Source organism: Carassius carassius, chromosome 3 (assembly GCF_963082965.1).
Source record: "Carassius carassius chromosome 3, fCarCar2.1, whole genome shotgun sequence".
NCBI classification, from domain to species: Eukaryota; Metazoa; Chordata; class Actinopteri; order Cypriniformes; family Cyprinidae; genus Carassius; species Carassius carassius.
The window spans coordinates 91847-113885 of NC_081757.1; the positions used below are offsets into that span (position 1 = coordinate 91847).

Sequence of the window (22039 nt, forward strand, 5' to 3'; positions counted from 1 at the left end):
GGGTCTAGCTTACTGTCACTGAGGTCTGAACGAGGGCACCGCCGTGGAGCACCGGCTGGAGTGACTTTGTCGGGACAGTACGACTCCAGCGGTATGGGTGAGTAAATTATCCTTGTTCTTGGACTTTGGTGTGAAGATAGGTTAGAATAGTAGGGGGGTAAATATTAGGGGGATGCTTCGGCATTAGTCTGTCTGGTTACCTGAACTGCATCGACTTTATAACCGGTGTGGCTGGATGTTTTGGGAAAAGAGAGTAAGTTTTGGTTAATTTTGTTGTTGTGGATTGGAAAGTGTACTGATGGTCATGTTGGAGGAGTTTTTAGCAGCTCCGTCGGAGCGTTTGTTGGTGGGGTTAACTAAGGAACAATTGCTGAAGGTGGCCGAGCATTACGCGATCGAGTTGGCGGCCGTACTTAAAGCTGCTAAGAAGAAGGAATTTGTGGTTTTATTCCCGGGTTCTTAAAAGAAAAGCAGGTTTTGCCTGATGTAACCCCAATCAGTCCTAGTCCAGAAATACAAATTAACGAGATTGCTGATATTCCTGAGTCTAGCGTAAAGCATAAAATGCAGCTTTAATCCAGCGATTTAACATTTGAACAACAAAAACAACTGTTGAGGATAGAGATGTATATAGAATTGGAGAAAAAGAAATTAGAGTTGGAGCAAAAGAGATTGGAATTTGAGCAATTTAAATTGGTAAAGGAACAGGAGATGCTGGAGAAGCATTTAGAGCAGGAAAATGAGCAAAAACGTTTGGAAGCACACGAAAAAGAGAGAGACCGTTTGTTAGAATTAGAAAAACTTAGAAGTGGAGAACAGGAACGAGATGTAGAAATAACTAGACTGAGACTACTTTCTGAGGGGAGAATTGATCGAAATTCTACCGGTAAGTTAGATCTAGCTGGTATGATAAAGTTCCTGCCAAAATTTAACGAACGGGAACCAGATATATTTTTTTCTTTATTCGAAAACATAGCCACTGATCGTGGTTGGAGTGATGAGGACAAAACGGTGCTTTTACAAACTGTACTAGTGGGTCGTGCGCAGGAGGCGTTTGTGGCTTTGGCACCTGCTGAGAGAAAGACATATAACAGCGTAAAACAGGCAGTCTTAAAATGTTATGAACTCGTTCCAGAAGCTTATCGGCAACGTTTCAGAAATTGGCGAAAAGGTGAGAAACAAACCCATACCGAAGTGGCAAGAGATTGGAGTAGTTTTTTTAATCGTTGGCTTGCCGCTGAGGGTGTGGAAACATTTGATGCGCTGCGAGATTTGCTGATATTGGAACAGTTTAAAAATATCTTGCCTGAGAGAATCACTATTTATGTGAATGAGCATGAAGTTAAGACTGTTGCGGAGGCTGCTGTTCTCGCCGACGGTTTTGTTTTGACACATAAAAGTAGAGTATGTGAGTATTTACCACGTTATGAATATGACCATAGGGAATATCGATCAGTTCGGGTTAAATTTGATCATTTAATGAAGAATAAAACACGGGAGACTGAGGTTGTTGGTGAGAAATGCAATTATTGTTTGGAAAAAGGACATTGGAAGCGAGAGTGTCCAGTGTTGTGTGCGCGAAATAAGGGTAGAACTGCAAATGGAAAAGCTGTTGGTTGCGTGTCTTCTGTAGTGCATTCAGATGGGCCTGTGGTGTTTCATGAGAATCAGTTCTCTACTTCGGAGGTTTTAAATGCCGTTCAGCCTGACGAGGGTGGGGGAAAAAATCTTGGAGCTGTGTCTAGGAGTGAGCGTGAAACTTCTGGGGTGTCGGATGTATTGAACTATGCGCCATTCATTAGTGACGGTTTTGTCTCGTGGCTAGGGGATGCGCACAGAGTCCCAGTGAAAATCTTGAGGGACACAGGAGCCTCAGAGAGCTTTATTTGTGCTTCGGTTTTGCCATTTTCTCCAGTATCAGATACTGGGAAGTTTGTTTTAATTCGGGGTATAGGCCTTCAATCTTTCCCGGTGCCTTTGCACAGAGTTCAGTTATTTTCAGGATTTGTAAATGGCGAGATTACAATGGCCGTGAGACCCTCTTTACCTGTAGATGGCATTGATATCATTTTGGGAAATAATTTGAGTGGGTGTTTAGTGTCCCCTCCACCGGTGGTTACTGATGTGCCTTTGCCATTAGAGGAGCCAGATAAGTGTTTGCAAGATTTTCCAGAGGTTTTTACTGCCTGCGCTGTGACGCGTGCAATGGCTCGTGCACAGAAACGTTCACCATCTGATGGGTCTAACATGTCTGTGTCTGGTTTGTTTATTCCAGAATTACCTGCGCCGTTGTCTTATGATGAGCTGGTTGAAGCTCAAGGGAAAGATCAGAGTCTGTAATTTTTTTTGCCTTAGCTGCAGCTGACCCAGGTAAAGGTTATCCTTTACCTCCCTATGGTCTTTTGCTCCGAAAGTGGTCATCTTGTGTGGATCCTGATGTGGCAGATCAGGTGATACAAGTCGTGGTACCTGACAAGTATCGCGATTTAGTTTTAAAAACAGCACATGGTATGGAGTCTGGACATTTTGGTGTTAAGAAGACCTATAATCAAATATTACGACATTTTTATTGGCCACGGATTAAGCGGGATGTAATGGAGTTTGTGAGAACTTGTCATTTTTGTCAAGTGGCAGGGAAGCCAAATATTACAATCAAGCCTGCTCCCTTACAGCCCATTCAGTCCATAGGCACGCCATTTGAACACATCATTATTGATTGTGTAGGTCCTTTAACTCCATCAAAAACTGGATGTACATATCTGTTTACAGTAATGTGCCAGGCGTCACGGTATCCGGCTGCGTATGCGTTAAGGGCAATAACCACAAAATCCATTATGAAATGTTTGTCAACAGTTTTTTCTGTTTTTGGGATCTCGAAGATAATTCAAAGCGACAGAGGTTCGAACTTCACCTCCAAGACGTTTGCGGCTGCTCTGAAATTGTTACGTGTGAAGCACAATTTGAGCAGTGCCTATCATGCTCAAAGCCAAGGGGCGCTGGAACGTTTTCATGCAACCTTGAAATCTCTGTTATGCGCATATTGCGTTGAAATGAAGAAGGATTGGGAAGAGGCTTTACCATGGCTTTTGTTGGCGGCCCGTGGGGTTGTTCAAGAAAGCACAGGTTTTTGTCCTAACGACTTAGTTTTTCGTCACAAAGTACGAACATCTTTGTCTGTTTTGAGCACGGAATTAGACCAGTCGAAAACCCCTGCCAGTTTGGTGGAGTATGTTAATGGTTTCCCCCGTAAATTATTTTTGTCTTGGAAGTTGGCTAGTGAACATCTGAGTGCCGCTCAGGACAGAATGAAACAGCGGTATGATCGTAAGGCGGAGGCCAGGGTATTTAATCCTGGTGATCAGGTGGTAGCGTTGCTGCCCTTCCCAGGTTCGCCTTTCACAGCAAAGTATTCAGGCCCTTTTACAATCACTCGTAAAGTCTCTGAGACAAATTATTTGTTGTCTACTCCTGAACGCAGGAGATCAACGCAGCTTTGCCATATTAATTTGCTGAAGCCGTACTACTCCACATCTTAGGGGGTGGTGGGTGATCACGCGGACAGTCCTGTGGGATTGGCTGTTGTAGAGGCGCTGCCGAACGTCACTCAGGTGGCAGCTGAGGATGGGGTGCAGTTTCCAGACGATGCGTTTTGCATGGGTGCTTGAATAACATGCAGAAGCTGGCTGAACTGGATAGTATGTTGGGGCATTTAAGTGGGGAACAGCGCGATGAGTTAAAGTTTTTAATTTCTGAAATTTCGTCTTTATTTTCTGACACTCCGACCTGTACAAGTTTGATCGAGCATGATATTGACACACAGGGTGCCCGCCCGGTAAAGCAGAGGTTTTATCGATTGCCTCTAGAGAAGCGTAAAAGTATGGAGGCCAGTGTTCAATATCTTCTTGATAACGGTCTGGCCAAACCATCCTATTCCAGGTGGGCATCACCATGTTTGTTGGTGAAAAAATCGGATCAAACATATAGGTTTTGTACAGATTATAGGAAGGTTAATGCATTGACAAAGCCCGACTCCTTTCCATTACCTCGTATTGAGGATTGTGTGGATCAGGTGGGTAGTGTGTGGTACGTTAGTAAATTTGATTTGTTGAAAGGGTATTACCAGGTACCACTAACACTGAGAGCGCAGGAGGTGTCTGCATTTGTGACATCTTCTGGGTTGTATTCTTACTCTAGGGTGAGTTTTGGCCTTCGGAACGCCCCCTCAACCTTTCAGCGTCTCATGAATGGGGTAGTTGCAGGGTTGGAGGGATGTGCCGTTTACTTAGATGACGTGGTCTGTTACGCCGATACTTGGGGTGACCATCTGGCACGTATTCGTGCACTGTTCCAGAGGTTGGTGGCAGCAACTCTGACTGTTAATCTTGCTAAATGTGACTTTGCTCAGGCCACTGTCGTTTATTTAGGTAATGTGGTGGGCCAAGGTAAGGTGCGGCCAGTAAATGCGAAGGTCATGGCCATAGAGAACTTTCCCCCGCCGGCCACGAAGAAAGAATTGATGCGTTTTCTGGTTATGTTCGGTTATTACCGTGGTTTTTGTTGTAACTTTTCCACGGTAGTTTCCCCTCTGACCAATTTATTGAAGGGCAAAGCTAAGTTTGTTTGGTCTGCCGAGTGTCATCAGGCATTTCAAAATGCCAAGCTGTTATTGAGTTCGGCGCCGGTCTTGGCTGCACCCAAATTGGATCAGCCATTCCGGCTGCAGGTTGACGCGAGTCAGGTTGGGGCGGGTGCCGTTCTTTTGCAGAGCGATGAAAATGAAGTGGATAAACCTGTTTGTTATTTTTCGCGCAAATTCAACAAACACCAGTTTAATTACTCCGTTATTGAGAAGGAGGCTTTGGCGTTGATTTGGGCACTTCAACATTTCGAGGTTTATGTGGGGTGGGGGGGGTGGGGGTTACATCCAATTGTGGTCTATTCGGACCATAATCCCCTCACTTTCCTCCAGTCACTAAAGAATTCCACCAACCAACGCCTCTTACGTTGGGCACTATTTTTACAACCTTTTTGTTTAATTATTCGGCACATCCGCAGCGTGGAGAATGTGTTAGCTGATGCACTCTTTCGCGCCCCGGATGGGTCAGAGTAATGGTGTCTGTTTTTCCTGCTCAACCTGTGTCTGTTCTGCTTGCCTTAAAGAACTGTCCATGGTACCGGGATTTGCTGGTTGCAGGATGAGGTAAGGGTGGCGTGGGTGAGAATGGTCACTGTTGGTCCAGTTGTCCTGTTAGGAATGAGGTACACTTGGGGAAGGTGGTATGAATGGTATGAATTAGTCTTTCTCATGTGTGAGTGTTAGTTAAATTGGTTTATTCATTTGTTTTTGTTTTTTGATTCTGTATGATTTTGTTTTGGTTATTGTGGGAGTTTGATGATTTTTTTTTTTCAGAGTCCCACTAAAAGGGATCTCTGTCATTAAGGGGGGGGGGGGGTGATGTCATGACCGGCTTTGCCGTGCTGCTGGCAGTGTGTTGTTGGTCTGTGTTTGATGGTTGCCGTCTGTTTGTCTGTTTGAGTCATACTGGTGGAGCTGTAGGCGGACCGTAAAGGTTAATGGATGACCGGTTAAAAGAGGCCTTCCGGGGTCTCGTTCTCTCTCTCCTCTTTGGGCGGCGGTGCAGGCGGCTGGTGGCTCCTCGCTTGTCGCACTTACCTCCTCGCAGCACCTGTTTTATTCTACTGACGAACACTACACTTTTGGTTAAGCCTTACACTTACTGATACCTTTTTATTCTTTTTGTTAAATAAACACTTTTGGTCAAATATAGCAATCGGTGTGGTCTCCCCTTTCATGTTGTGATCACTGTCTGAGCCAAGTGGTCGTAACACTGTGCCAAGAGAAATATGAATCACCCACCGAATCTTGCAGACGTTGTTGAATAATTTTGTATAGTTGCTTTTATGGACTCTTTATGGGCTTCTCCCTGGACTTCATGCCTCCACATCCCCCCGATAGCCTCATAGACAGTAAAAGATTGCCTGCGAGCTTCTCCTCCTGTCCATAAGGTAATTTCTTTACTGTGCGACAGAGAGTCGCAGGTTATGACGCAATCATTAGTCTATTTTTAAAAAAAACTGCTTTTACGGGACCATAACGTAATATACAAGGTAATGGGGCCGTTTATACATTTTCGTGTTTCTTTAGAAATAATGAATGGACAAATGGAGTCTTTAAACGCCTTAGAATTAAAGTTATTTGCTGTCAAAATGAAGCCAAAATGAATGGGAGTCAATGGAATGCCAACAGCAGGTGGGGGTCTGCTAGCCAATGGCGGCTCCCAGGGATGCTTCAATAAAATATGAAACCCTGACCCCCTGGTCTCAGAAGCCTTAGGTTCTCAGGTTAACTGAAGCGCTGTCTTCTTTTTTTTAACTGAATCAGAAGAGCTGTAATACAGTCTTGCAGTACAGCACCACACTGGTCAAACCGCATTATTGCAGGCTCTGTGCATTAGGTAGATACATCATACCACTACTCAAAAACATTTGCAGACAATTTGTTTTATTGTCGACGTTGTCGATAATGTCGACTAATTGTTTCAGCCCTAGAACATATATATATATATATATATACTAAAGTCAATACGTTACAGAGAGTCATGCACTTTCTCATCTCCCAACCACTCAGAATTAACGGTGCAATAAACCGATTACACAATAAAAAAACTTTTTTTTTTTTTAGATTTTCTTACCTGACTGGTACTTCTGGCTCTGACTGACGCCATTGCAGCTCCTTCGCCAAATGCATTGGAAATTGTCACTTCTGGGTTTTTTTGAATGACAAATTTAAACCCTTTACATTAGTTTAACAATTGATAATAAAGTAAAATTTTAAATTAAACAGTTTAAGTTGATTAAGCACAATACAATGATGTTTTGGCGGAAAGCTAAATATATTTGTGTTGTTTTAACAAAAAAATATCTGTGTAAAATGAACAGTCCCACAAAACATTTTTTTTGATTGTTGATTTAAGGGTTAGTTGTCTGTTCTCCATATCATTAAATGACATTTCCATCTGTTGGATAGTCTGGTCATGTTGGTCAATAGTTGCTCAGTCAGCAGAGAGTTGGGCAGATAGTTTGGCAATAATGCTGTTCTCCATCGAGTTGAGAAGTTTCTCCATATCTGCCAAGGTTAGCGGCGCATTGCTAGCAGAATGTTGTTCATTTTGGTTAGCCTGCATACCAAAATCTTTGCTATCCTCTGATGTGCCCTCCGAAGGTTGATTATGCTTTTTGGTCAGTTTCCCCATATTTAGTACATTTCCACACAGGCTTGCTCAAGTCAGCTGTAATGATTAAATGCGTAATAATCAAATTTGGGTAGGATTTCAACAGAGCTCTACCAGTTTGCGACTCATCCATACCATCGTACAAACCAGAAGTTCCCTGAAACTGGATATATTTTAGCAAAACATATAGATTTGAATTTATTTTGCCAAAACTGCACATATTTTTATGTTTTATGGTTGTGATTATTGTTCATGACATGCTCATGAAATTGTACTATCTCTGCATATGAAATGCTTGGTGTGTGTGGCAATAAAATGACATATGCTGTTTAACCTGTTAGCCAGCACAAAGACACCCTCGTCCTGAACGCCTTTCAATTTGCACGTGTCAGTGTTTATGAATAGATTAAATGAAACGGGACAAATTTAATCTTGACAAACTATGTATCATTATAAAGATCTAAGACTCAAGCATCGACGACAGATAGAAGGAAGCATTTGGGGAAATTTCACTGCCCCTGGACCCCAGGTTATCTCAGTAGAGCCCACCAAAGGTGTAAAAACTGCCATATTCAAAAGGGCTTGAATCCTTGAAACACTGGCCAGATCTTTCTGAAATGTTTTATGCTAATAAGATAAAGTTTCTAACGATTATATCTGTTATTGGTTCATCTCATGTGCAGTGCTTAATTTGTAAATTGCGAGCTCCCGGAACAAAGCGGGGTTACGGATCCGGCATGTGATTACAGGAGGAAGAGGTAACGGAACACTTGCGCAGTCACATTGCTGGACCAGTTTAAGTGATTTTAAGAGTGTGCACCAGTTGCATTTAGTCTGTAAGGTCATGAATAACATGGAAATGCCATGCGATTTTAAAACAATAATTTCCAGGACTAAAAACGTTTTGAAAAAGTTGTGGAATTTTATTTTTCAAATCTCTGTGTAATAGAGTTATATTTAATCAGGTCCTAAATTTCTGGGTGTAGCTATATTGCATGGTTTTGATAATTCTCGCAGGTTTCAAGTTTATAATGAGGGGAATTCCTGCATTTATTCAACATAGATTTGAATAATAAAATAAATCAACACAAACTATTAGATTAAATCAGTCATTCGAACCCAGTCTTCGAATCCACAAACTCTCTCGGAGCGCGCTTCTCATTGGTGCATCTTCTCTATACTAAAGCGACCTGCTGCGCGCTGCGATACAAGACTCACATTTTGATCGAGACAGCTGACAGAACTGTCGCTTGACTAATCAGGAAATTGTTGCAGTCACAAAAATGTATAATTTGAACACCTACCTTTTAAGTTCTACAGGCTGTATGTGCCCTCACAGTCACATCCAAAGCTCGCTCGTATAAAGCTGCCTCGCGAGTATAATATACAAGTTTTTTTCATAGTTTTTTTTGTTTAAGCATCCAAATACAAACAATATGATGTCTGATGGGTTTTGACAAATAAAACAGTTTCATGTCACACTCAACTAAAATACAGAGGGAAAAGAAAGAAAAGGCAGAAAAATCAATAATTAAACAACACTTCTTGTGTTGTATCAGACACGTGCAATTAACATCAGGCTACATGAAAAACAAGCTCAAATGGAGTTAACAAGGTCTTTGGCCGGCAAATGAGGAGATCTGTGTTTTGTCTGCATCTGAGGCAAGTGCAGCGCATTATATGCCATCATCACCTTTTACAGGTTAGGATATAAGGTTTATTGTTGCTATGGACGCTTAGTTGTATCTTGTTGTTTAATACACTTAGCCAAAATCTCATGATATAAACGATTAAGCACTTATGCCCAGCAGGATATTTAAAACGTACAAAAGTATTTTGGCTAGATGGCAAAAAAACTACTTCTCCAGTTTTCAAACACACAGAGACAGTAGCCTTAACAGACATAGTGTTTGAGTAAAGAAAATGCTGTACTATTCAAACAGTTATTTGTTTACCCTTGCTTTGCGGATAAGCGGAGATCTGTCTCCTCCAGGCTGTGCGCGCGCGTCAATCTGAGTGAAGGCGTGTGAATTGACGAGGTTTCGCGAGAGCTTGAGGATCAAATGGGATTACGAAGTTTTACAAGCTCCTTTAAACACTTATCATTGGTTAAATATTTCTAAAACCCTGTTATTTTAAATAATAATAACGAATTATAATAGAGATATTAATTTCTGATAATTTTTCACGGCACATATCTGGCTATTCTCTGTCTGCCAATTTATTATTATTATTATTATTATTATTAGTCAAACATTTATTTTTACCACCCCAAACCTCTACAAATGATTCAGAATGCAGTGGCATGACTGTTCTTCAACAAGCCCAAAAGAGCCCATGTTGCACCTCTCTTTATCTCCTTGCACTGGCTACCAGTTGCGGCTCGCATCAAGTTCAAGACATTGATACTTGCATATAGAACAGCCACAGGTTCAGCACCAGTGGTGTAGTCGGAGCCATATGCAAGTACGCATATATTAATTTGCGTATTACACTTCTAAGGATCAATATCTATGTATACATTCGGTATACCCAATTGTTTTGTTGCTTCGCATGTCCTTGATCTACTATCATGTAGGCCAGTGGTTTTCAAGTATGGTATGCCGCCAATTACTATTAAAAGAAATAATAATATTGTTAATATATGTAATAATGTCTAATTCATAACACAATAACATAATTGTATATATATATATATATATATATATATATATATATAATTAAATAACAAAAAATAAATATTAAACTGTTACTATGATTCCACTATTCGAGCTCGCTGATTGGTTTAAGAATATACTGCCAATTTATCTTAGATATCCATTCCAATCAGAATGCAGCACGCCTAGCGCGAGAACAGAACAGACTGGGCATATGACTATGTAGTTCCAGGTTCACATACTGTCTGTGATGCGCCTTTTTTCCGACCCCATGTTAACGGATCAGAGCGTTCACACTGCATGCGGTAAAAAGAAATAGAAATTAAAACGTGCAAAAATAATTAATATCTAGAAAATTAGCATAGAGAGAGTTGTGAGTGCACAGGACGCAGTTTAAGTGAGAGGAGACAAGTTTTAAAAGGTTAGTTATGTCATTAATGACTCACCCTCATGTCGTTCCAAACCCGTAAGACCTCGGTTCATCTTTGGAACACAGTTTAAGATGTTTAACAATATCCATTAACAGTCCATGCAGAAATAAAAATGAACCACTGCTAATCACACCTACAGTCTCTGCATGAAAAGCTAGCACAAGGTTCAATCTGGAGCAAGGGAGAAGTGTGTCGTCCGGCAGGGTGTAAATTGCCCTTATATCCTCTTGGTCTTCAGGCACGTTCACAGACGAGCTACAGGTGGTGATGATTTGCCCTGAGGAGTAGCAGAGCAAGAGAGAGAAAAGGAAGAGACAGCAAAAACACAAAAACGACATTCAACCACACCCACATCTGTGAACAACAATGAAACAAATTCAAGAACAATAATGGTATTTAAAAAAATAAATATATGTCCATGTGGACATAACAATATCCCTGCTTATAATGAACCAGATACATTGGGTTCAGCATTTATAGACATTCTGAACTCTTATACATTCTGAATACTGGGTTTAGACAACACGTCTCAGGACCTACTCATTGTCGAAATCATACTCTAGATTTAATACTGTCACATAGAGTTGATGTTGATGGTGTTGAAATTATGCAGCCAAGCAATGATATCTGAAAGTCGTGACATTTGCCATGTATGGTGACCCATACTCGGAATTGGTGCTCTACATTTAACCCATCCAAAGTGTACACACACACACACACACCATAGGCGTAATGGTTTTTATACTGTATGAACTGTATATTATTGCCCTACACCAACCCTACACCCAACACCCAACAGGATTAAAAAGAACTTGTAATCTGGCTTTTACTGTGAAAATAACAATGTCCTCGCTGAGTGCAGTATTCTTGAGAAATGAGTGAGAAACAGAGTGATCAGCCGAGGGAAGACAAGCAAGTTTTCCCTGAAGGTTCAGTCCAGTCCAGTGTTGTTTTTGGTGACACTGATGTAAATCCATGAGAGTTCGCCGGGCACCTGTAGATGTTAGCAGGGGGCTAGATCCACCGAACGCAGCTGTTGCTCTGACATAGATCAGGGGGTCAGTGATGATATCCTCCAAGACCCTCACCGTCCCAGAGTCAGACCGAGCCCACTCCAGTGATACTCCAGTTCTTACACAGAGGTCATTCAGGTCCGGCCAATCTGACCAGACACCAAAACCAGCCGAGTGAGTGTCTAATTTCCCGCTGGGTTTTCTTTTGAAGCCAAGGAAGTGGGGCTCTGAGTCTGTGGCTAACGGCACCCTGCGTCTCCTGAGATCCAGGAACAGAGAGGACCGAGCCAACTCCCTTACGTCTCTGTCATCGTTGTTCAACATGTTCAGAAGATGGGAAATCCGCATGCTGCTATAAACCCATATCACGTTCGGCACCCCCAACCCTCCTTCCCATTGGGGATGAAAAATAATGTCCCGAGTGCTGTGTATATTCAGTCCAAACCACTTTCGCACTAAGCTCACTGTTTTGTTATTCATTTGGCTCAGCACTTTCAGCTGGACATGAACGTTGGAGAACAGATGTACTTTAGACAGTGCCACCTGTCTAACAGCCTCCAGCTTCATGATCAGTGGAAGTGGACATTTATCAATCAGGTCCAGCCTGCATGTGAACTCTGACAAGATGATGTTTACTTGCTCTTTCCATTCTCCTGCAATATTAATTTTATGTCCAAGGTAAGTGTATGTTTCATGGAGAGAATATACACGAATAGGTTTTGTTGCTACTGTAAACACTGGACCTCTATCAAATTTCGAACGGTACCACCTGTTCACTGCACTCCTCCTCTCATACAGAACAGCACATTTTGAGTCCTAAATCTCCTGGCATGACCATTTCAGAAAATAATCTGTTCTGGCTAGCATGTTTTTAATTACGCTCTCATCTCTGGAGGCAATCTGGACATCGTCTGCATAGCCCTGTACTGGGATCGGGGACATCACACCAGGGGGGGCACACTGACACATCCACTTTAACCATTGGTTGATGGCGATTATGAAGTTGACTGCACTCCAAGGGCATCCAGTTTTAATGCCTATCTGGAGTGGTGTTGGGCGAGTGAGCTGTTCCCCACAGATAACTTCAATAAAGGAGCCTCTATATACATCTCTCACTATGTCAATGAACAGCTGAGGCAGCTGTATTTCCTCCAGTGATCTTATCATGACTTCATGAGATAAAGTTCCAAATGTATCTCTAAAGTCTAGGAAGACTGAATACAGTCTGCAGGACTCATGCTTAAAGTCATCTATCCCTGTTTTAATGCAAAATACATGTTCATTCATACCTTGCCTATAGATGTATGCCTTCTGCTTGCTGCATAAGATATCAGCCTCTGTCAGCCAAGGAAGAATTCTGGCCAGTATGCATTTCATGAACACCTTACAGATAGTTCATCCCATAGGTGTAATGGTTTTTATACTGTACAAACTGTATATTCTATGGCCCTACACCAACCCTACACCTAACCCTAACCCTCGCAGGAAACTTTGTGCATTTTTACTTTCTCAAAAAAAAAACTCATTCTGTATGATTTATAAGTGTTTTGAAAAATAGGGACATGGGTTATGTCCTCATAAGTCACCCTCTCCTTGTAATACCTGTGTCATACCCATGTCATTATACAGAGTTGTGTCCTGATATGACACAAAAACAAGAGCACACAAACACACACACACACACACACACACTCAATCCCTCACACACACAGACACACACACACACAAACACACACACACACACACACACACACACACACACACACACACACACTTCTGTGCTCTATCATTACACTCTCTGATGCTGTTTGAATAAAGAGCCTCAAATTGCAGCAAAATCAGAATGTAAATCAGTCTCAGCGTCTTACGTACAGTACTGACAAAAGATTTTGCATAACATGATGAATAAAGAGTTGAGTAGAGAGTAAAAGACACGTCTGTTGAGAGAAGACACTTGATTTACTGTTGAGAAGATCAAGCTTCAGTCGCTCCAGAGCAGGTAAATTGGGGTTTGTTTGATTTGCACGGCTGCAAAATAAATAAATAAATAAATAAATACAAATAATTCACATACTTCAACTTTAAAGCTTATTATACCTAAATAAGTATTATCAAATTAGTTGTACAAGTATAAGTTCAACTTAAGGGTTTAGGTCAAAGGGTGGTTTTTGCATTCACTGATTCTTTCTGTAAGAACATGTTTTGCAGTCATGTCTGCTTGCTCATCTCCAATAAATCCCCTTGATTATAAAGTAAACTATTTCCTTTGCAATATCAGAAACCTAACCAACATGTCATATTCTTGTCATTTCTTTCTTTCAGTGAACAAACCTGTGAAGACAAGATGATACAGAACAAGATTCAACTCGTTGTTTTTCTCGGTGAGTGTCAGTGAAAGAAACTGATGTCAGATCAGAGGTTTAGAGCTGTTTAACACTGTTGATTTTCCTGCAGCAGGAATCCTGTCCAAGGTTTCATGTGATCTGTATCAAATCGTCCTGATCCAAGAGCCAAAGACCTGGACAGAAGCGCAATCCTACTGCAGAGAGAAATACACAGATCTGGCAACGGTTCAGAGCGATGAAGACAGAGCCAAACTAAAGGAGGCAGCAAACGCTGTGAACTTTCTGTCTGTGGCCTGGATCGGTTTCTACAGAGAGGTTTGGCATTGGTCGTATCAAAACACACCGATCAGCTATGTGACGTGGGATACTAATAATCCAAACTCGCCCAACACAGATGAGGCCTGTGTGGTTGTAAAAACCAGCACACAATGGGCTGACAGAGACTGCACTGAGCCACATGGCTTCTTTTGCCAAACTGGTAAGAAATTATACAGTACTCATAGATCTCTTTGATTTGAGGTAAAAAAAACAAACAAACATACAATTCATAAAATGCATACTCATAGAGCTTATACACACTACAAAAAAAAGAGAAAAAGATGTACTTAGTATTTTGTCCTGTTTTCCAGTAAAACATCTAAACATTCTTAAATGCATTTACTGAAGAAAAAAAATGACTTAAGATATCTTAAGATATAAGATAAGTCTCTATTTTTTTATTTTAAGGAAATTGTCACTTAAATATGATGAAGATATTGATGAAGCTCTTATCTTAAATCATTTTGGATCTCTAATAATGCATCGTGATGCCAGGATGATTAGACATTTGTGCTGGAACACAAGATAAAATACTGAGGAAGTTAATCAATTTGTGCAGTGAAACCTGACCTCAACGCATTCTTAAATCATGTTTTCCAGAAGAAAAAAAAATCCTTATAACAAGATACGATCAATATCATAGGTGACAAAATAAGCAGACTCAACATATAACTGGATTTAAAACAGTTTTATTAAAGACAAATGTGTTGTGTGTTTTCAGCAAGAACATACAAACAACATAAACATCAGTTCTCATTGCTCCACACTGATCTGATACACTTAAAACTGTATTATTGAATTACTATTATTATATTAACAACGTAATTAACCAATACACAGTAACACACACACATATCTACTGCTTTGCATTTACACTCCAGACTTAAATCACAGAACTAATTTATTTTCTTATGCTATGTTCATCAGTGTCGATCATCACAGTCTTGGATTCAGTCCATTATTCAAATAAATCTGTCAATCCAGAAATTATGAAATGTGCAGATAGCAGAATGACAAATGTATGTTGCATTCAAAAAGTGAGCAAAAAAGCTTTGCCTTTATAAAATCATCTTTCCAAGACATTTTTTGAGGATGAGTTTGACTATATTTTCTGTGAACAAAACTTATAAACTTACAGTTAATTTTGTATGTCACTTCACATTTTAAAGAATGTTTCTCTGTCCAATCTACTCCTTACAGACAAACAGGACACACTTCAGAACAAGTTTAAATACATTGGAACGAGCATGACCTGGTATAATGCTCAAATTTACTGTAGAAAAAACTACGTAGACCTGGCCACCATTACAGACGACACAGAGAACATGTTCCTCGTAAACATGCTTTCTAACATGGGCCTCAGTGATGCTTGGATCGGCCTGTACAGGAAACCATCGATCCCATTGATCCCATGGCAGTGGTCAGATGAGAGCAGTGTATCGTTGTCCTCTGTGAATTGGGTGTCTGGGCAGCCTGATGATGTGAGCGGAAACAAGGATTGTGCGAAAGCCAGTAATGTAGGACTGATGTCTGACGACTCCTGCTTGACTCCACTGCCTTTCTACTGCCGCGAATTCGGGAAAAAAATACAGCGTGTGAGATTCACAATCAAAACAGACGAACAACTGGATGAATCTGTAGTGATGGAGGCCATAGAGAAGAAGGTGAGATGATTCCGCTTGCTATTTTAATATTATTAATATGCTATTATAGTTTTATATGCAGAATAGTAATTTTAGACTATTCTGTAAGGGTTTTTATTTTCTTTTTTTTTCAGTTTCAGTTAATTTGAATGTGTTTTTGTCACTTGCATCTTTATATGTTTCTAAACATCCTTAAATCAACATCCATTTACCTCAGAAGCAAAATTAATAAACCTAGCTGTCCACAGAAAGATATTTTTCCTTGTTTTAAGAAAAAACAACAACACAAAAAAAAAAAAAAAACATTTAGGTATATTTGCTTCTGTCATTTGAATATTTGTTGATCTAAGAATGTTCATATTTTGGTTTTACTGAAAAACAGGACAAAAATTACATTAAAAAAGTAAGATTTTTATTTTATTTTTATTAACAAATACTTTTTTTTTTTGTTTAGTTTAGTTTTAAAACTGCGGTAGATTGATCTCGTTCACTCATGACTGATCTGATCTGGTCTTTAGATGAAGGAGATCCTCTCAGATCAAAGAAAATCCAGCATAAAATGGAGCGTTGAACCTGACGGGAAGATCTTCCAGCAGCAGAAAACACAAGAAAACACACAAGATACGCCATGTGAGGAGTTAGAGCCAATGAAACGCTAGACTCTGATACAAGAGATAACCATTTTCTGTGAATGTGCGAGACTTCTGGTTCATTAACCAATGAAGGGAAATAACCAGAAGAATAACAAAGTGCAGTAAACAGTAAAAATGTTTGCACTAGAAACCAGTGTGTTCGTAATTAAGACAATACATTAAAATAATACAGTAAGACAAACCAGTTTGAACTGTTTTGTACAGCTAAAAATAAGCTGGATGCGGAAGAGACCTGAAGCCTCACACATAAAGTTTACGAATGTCCAGGAAAAATAAGGTGGATAAAAAACAATTCTCATTATTAACTAGCATTAGTTTATTAGTAGTTATAAAGCACAGACTAAAGCCTTATTTTTCATGACAACATTCTAGATTTGTTAATCTTAATCTTAACCCATACCTAAATTTAGCAACCACCTTATAACTATTAACCCTTTAAGCCTAACGTGTGCCCACCCCATCTAATAACTAAGCAACCTCTAAAAGGAATAACACACAATATGTTTCATTTTAAAGCTTAGAAGCTCTTGATCAAAACCAAATAGGTATAATATGAAAGCTGTGGCTCAGTGGTAGAGCATTGCATTAGCAGCACAAAAGGTTGTGGGTTTGATTCACAGGGAACACATGTTAGGTAAAAAATGAATACTCTGTAAGTCGCTTTGGATAAAAGTGTCTCGCAAATGTAATTGCATTGCATGTAGTCAGTTTAAGAAGTTCTTTTTTTAGTTATTTGCTGAAAAATAAAAAAAGCATGTTTATATAATTTATAAAACATTGCAGCACATAGTACAAAATCATATGGCAAAAACATCACTCAGATAGTAATGTGTCATAAATCATTTGAAAGACCTAAGAGTAGAATACAACAATTTGTCAGGTTTTGCTCATAACGTGATAAAACATGTTCAGAAATCACAGCATTATTGACGGTAGATCCTCCCCAAACTCATCATAATATGTCACTTAGATCTAAAGATACCTCCTCATCAACTGTATCTCAGCATGACATTATTAAAAAATATTTTCTAAAAATGTTGAAATAAAACAATGCCTATCTATTGACTCTCATTGCTGAACAAGATTATGCTTAAACCAATAAAATATCTGCCATTGGAGTCAGAAAAAAAGGTTAAATTAGCTAAAACACTTAAGGAATAACATTTTTTCAGTCTACTGTAAATAATATTACGATAATTTTCTCAGGTTTTCCTTTTCACTCAAATTGTAATGCGGATAATATAATCTGCAATTGGAATATAGCATTTATTTATAGTCATTTATTTAGAAATTGTATTTAGAAATTAATTTTAGAGAGCATTTGGTTTGTGCCAAATATTCAAAAAAAAAAAAAAATTAAATACTCTTCATTCACATGGGATTTATCATTAATTAATTTTATTTTTGCATTTAATCATATAATCATTTTAATCATTTATGTACTCATATCATTGATTCATTCAAGGATTAGTCATTTATATGATTATGTTCCATTGTTATTTAGTCTAATGATTGTGTGCATTCAGTGGATATTTGTCTTCATGAATAAGAGATCAGAGAATGTCTCCATCATTTCAAGGATGATGTAGTGAAGCAGTCAGTCTTCATTGTTGTGGTCTGTGCTATAATAACTCTTGTTGTATTTGTGCTGCTCAGATGAAGTCTGAACACTGAAACATACACAACTTATTCAATAAACTCTGCTCATTTTATCATCACTCTTTCTCCTGCTTCTGTTCATCTCTGGCTTTCTCAGTCAGCTTTTTGGCTAACAGAAGACTGTTAAAACACTTTTGACATCTGAATTAAAGTCTTTCATCTGAAACATCTCTCACAGTAACAACTTCTCATTTAGATCAAGTATTATTGAAAAGGTGAAGCATAAACCGAACCACATCCGGCACGACAGCCACTAGTTTAGCTACATAAGAGAAGGGTTAAACTGGTTCATTTAGAGCATTTAGCCTCCTTAAAGCTGCTCACTAAATCCTATTTGACTTGTAATGTGCTGTGCTTGTGTGGTTAATGGTGATGCATCTGCATGGTTTACAGCAGGCATCTTCATCGCAGACTGACTCCACGCACACATTATTAAATGACATCAGCGCAGCCAAAATAATTTATCATGTGTCTGTGATTCCATTTGATTTTTATTGAATTTTGCTTATTTTTACGTAGTTATTGGAACATTATGGGGACACATGCCTACATTATTTGTAAATTTTTTGTGTTATTGAAATTAAATAAAGATTATATAAACAAACAAATAAAATTTAGTTCTGCACTGTTTGCTCAGCAAACCTTTTTGTTACCAATCTATTCCATCCAAGTTACTCCACACGTTCAAGCCTTATTATTTATAGGTTGTGTAATCTATTATATGTCTGTAAATAATAGGATCCTTATCCATATTAAATATATTAATTATATTATATATAATTATATATTAACATTTATTAACTAATAATAATAAGCTAAATTAATTTCAACATTGATCAGAAATGTTTCTTGAGCAGAATGATTTCTGAAGATGAGAAAGGAAACAGAGACTGGAACTTTTGGAACTTTACTTAAGTATCCCAGGTTTATATCAGCCAATGAGTTTAGCTGGTTTGTCATGCTCATCCATCATGGCTTTTGATTTTGCCTAATGGGCTTCAAATAAAGGAGATCCATCAATGTCATCAGCTAATGAGAGGATTTGCATTTGATTTATGAGATATAAATGACCAAAATGACTACTGGCAGCAACTTTATTTCAGTCAACTGTATTGAAGTCAATTGCATTGCAACATTACTTTTCTTTACACATTTGAACTACAACTACAAATCATGTATATGAAAGAAAAAAAAATGTTCACTCTAATTTAAGAAATTGCTTATATATATATATATATATTATAGGGATGTCGTGCTATACCGGTATTGAAGATAACCTTGATATTAAAAGCAACAATTATCAATATCATGTTAATTTAGTGTGTGACAATATACCGGGAATAGGGTAACTGCAGTTTTTAAAAAGAACAACAGTGTAAATACTCCAGTGCCAGTACCTGGTTGAGCTCCCAGGGGACAGTATTGTGCCTTAACTCTGACACCTGTCACACAAGAAGAAGACACAGCGGTCGTTGCTACTCCAAGGAGAGCAGTGTTTGTCAGAGTAAGCTATTATTTTACTATAGTCATAGAATGGGAAATGTTATATTAACCTGTAAGCAGCAGTTTTCTGTGTTCATATACTTAAGTAAAGGGTGATTATTTTAATAAGTATCGTGTTTTCTTTACTTGTCTTGTTTTTGTATTTGCAATCAATACGGCCTGTGCATAGTAACACTTATATTTCTTTGTTTATATTTCTTTGTCTTACACAATTAAAACTTATCTGGAAAAACTGAGCGACCACATTACTACATTAAACTTGTAAAATGTTACGTTTGTCGCAGTGCCATGCACTTAATACCTCATCTGCGGTCATTCTTCAATATGGTACAGTAGTTAACATTAGTTAATTACATTAGTTAACAAATAAATAACATAAAAAATAATGAACAATATTTTCACAGCACTTATTAATCTTAGTTCATTAATTTCAGCATTTACTTATGCATTATTAAAATCTCAAGTTATGAAAACATTAATGCACTGTGAACTTACATGAACAATTAATGACTTTATTTTTATTTACATTAAAAAAAGATTTATAAATTGGGCCAGCAACACCGTGACTTAGGAGCCCTTGATCAAGGCACCAAACTCCCAACTGCTCCCTGGGTGCCGCAGCATAAATGGCTGCCCACTGCTCCAGTTTGTGTGTGTTAACTGCTGTGTGTGTGTGTGTGTGTGTGTGTGTGTGCACTTTAAATGGGTTAAATGCAGAGCACAAATTCTGAGTATGGGTCACCATACTTGGCTGAATTTCACCTCACTTTCATATGCGAGTTAAATTACAGCGTCTTGTTATTTCACAGGAGCTGAAAAGCAGACGAAAAAAGACAGAGTCTTGTGCCCTGCGTTTATCAGTATCCTTATGTTCAGTAGGTGAAAAAGAAAAAAATCAGGAAACAAAGTAAAAAATAATTTGATATTTTTTTATATATATGTATATACACAAAGAAACGGCAGGTAGTATTAAATTCAAACACAAAATTATTAAGCAGACAGACTGAAACATAATTTTTTGGTAAAACCTACTCCAATAATTTATTTATATCTTTGAAAAATAATTTTTAACAACATAAAAAGCATAAATTGTTACAATATTTGTCTTGTGTTGTGTTGAACTTTTATGTAATTTCCTTTTCCCAAGCTAGATGAAATGACTAGCAATATTGGTACTGTTTTCTCGAGTACATTAGAAACTTTTTGCAGCGGAGCTTGAACCACCAGCGTCACTGTACAAGATGCCAGCTAGCCGTGGATCTTCCAGAGTCAAGTCAGGTTCCTGCCGATGGTCCAGAGTCAGGTCAAGCCACCATTAACACCCATGAGTCAAGTAAAACCACAGTTAAACTTCATGAGTCAAGTCAAGTCACCGTTGATCTTCGTGAACAAAGTCAAGTCACCTTTGATCTTCAAGAGCAAAGTCAAGTCACAGTTGATCTTCGTGATCAAGGTCGTCACAGTTGATCTTTATGAGCCCAGTCAAATCACTACCGATCTTCCAGAACTTCATCACGTCTTACCAGATCTTCCAGAGCTTCATCATACCACAACAGATCATCCAGTGCCTTTTCACGTCTCAGCTGAACTTCCTGAGCCTCGTCACGTCTCAGCTGAACTTCCGGAGCCTCGTCACATCCTGTCTATTGCACCCAGCAATCAGCTGTTTTATTGCTGTCAAGGAGACTGTTACTGCTGTGGAACCTCCAGAGGTGGCGGCAACTGCTGCAGAAACTTTGGAGGTGTCAGTAGTATCCATCCATAAACTTCCATCCATCCTATCCTGTCATGGCCACGGAGGCCATTCATGAACTCCCATGAACTGGTACCATGACTTGGTACTTAGTGCTCGCCATGATTCTGACCTGCACTCCCCTCAGCAAAGGATTTTTAGGCTGCATTAATTAGGTGCACTGGGAACCCTTCCCATAACACCCTATGTACTTGCTATATTTTTAGAAGAATGGCATCTACGCTAATATTAGTCTGTTTCTCTCTTATTCCGAGGTCACCGTAGCCACAAGATCCAGTCTGTATCCAGATCAGAAGGTCACTGCAGTCACCCGGATCCAGTACGTATCCAGACCAAATGGTGGATCAGCACCTAGAAAGTACCTCTACATCCCTGAAAGACAGCGGAGACCAGGACAACTAGAGCCCCAGATACAGATCCCCTGTAAAGACCTTGTCTCAGAGGAGAAACAGGACAAGACCACAGGAAACAGATGATTCTTCTGCACAATCTGACTTTGCTGCAGCCTGCTGGTTTCTTCTGGCCATAAGAGACCAGGCCCCCGACGGAGCCTGGTTTCTCCCAAGGTTTTTTCTCCATTCTGTCACCAATGGAGTTTGGTTCCTTGGCGCTGTCGCCTCTGGCTTGCTAAGTTGGGGACACTACATTTACAGCGATATCGTTGACTCGATTGCAAATAATTGCGCAGACACTTTTTAAACTGAACTGAGCTGAATGATGAAATTACTGAATTTAATGATGAACTGCCTTTAACTGTCATTTTGCATTATTGACACACTGTTTTCCTAATTAAAGTTCAGTTGCTTTGACA

The 22039-nt window shown here is 39.2% G+C and overlaps 1 protein-coding gene across 1 annotated transcript; it reads left to right on the forward strand.

Moving 5' to 3' along the window:
• The first annotated feature begins 13646 nt into the window (after positions 1-13646).
• LOC132128263 (macrophage mannose receptor 1-like) lies at positions 13647-15502 on the forward strand. Its single transcript, XM_059540165.1, has 4 exons — positions 13647-13735; positions 13809-14177; positions 15218-15398; positions 15490-15502. The coding sequence occupies exons 1-4, from the start codon at positions 13699-13701 to the stop codon at positions 15500-15502; spliced, it is 600 nt and encodes a 199-aa protein (XP_059396148.1). The 5' UTR covers positions 13647-13698.
• The last annotated feature ends 6537 nt before the right edge of the window (positions 15503-22039 follow it).

Coding starts and splice junctions, on each gene's coding strand:
- LOC132128263 (XM_059540165.1), top strand. CDS start 13,699: ATGATACAGAACAAGATTCAACTCGTTGTTTTTCTCG. Junction 13,736..13,808: donor TCAACTCGTTGTTTTTCTCG/GTGAGTGTCAGT, acceptor ATTTTCCTGCAG/CAGGAATCCTGTCCAAGGTT. Junction 14,178..15,217: donor TGGCTTCTTTTGCCAAACTG/GTAAGAAATTAT, acceptor TACTCCTTACAG/ACAAACAGGACACACTTCAG.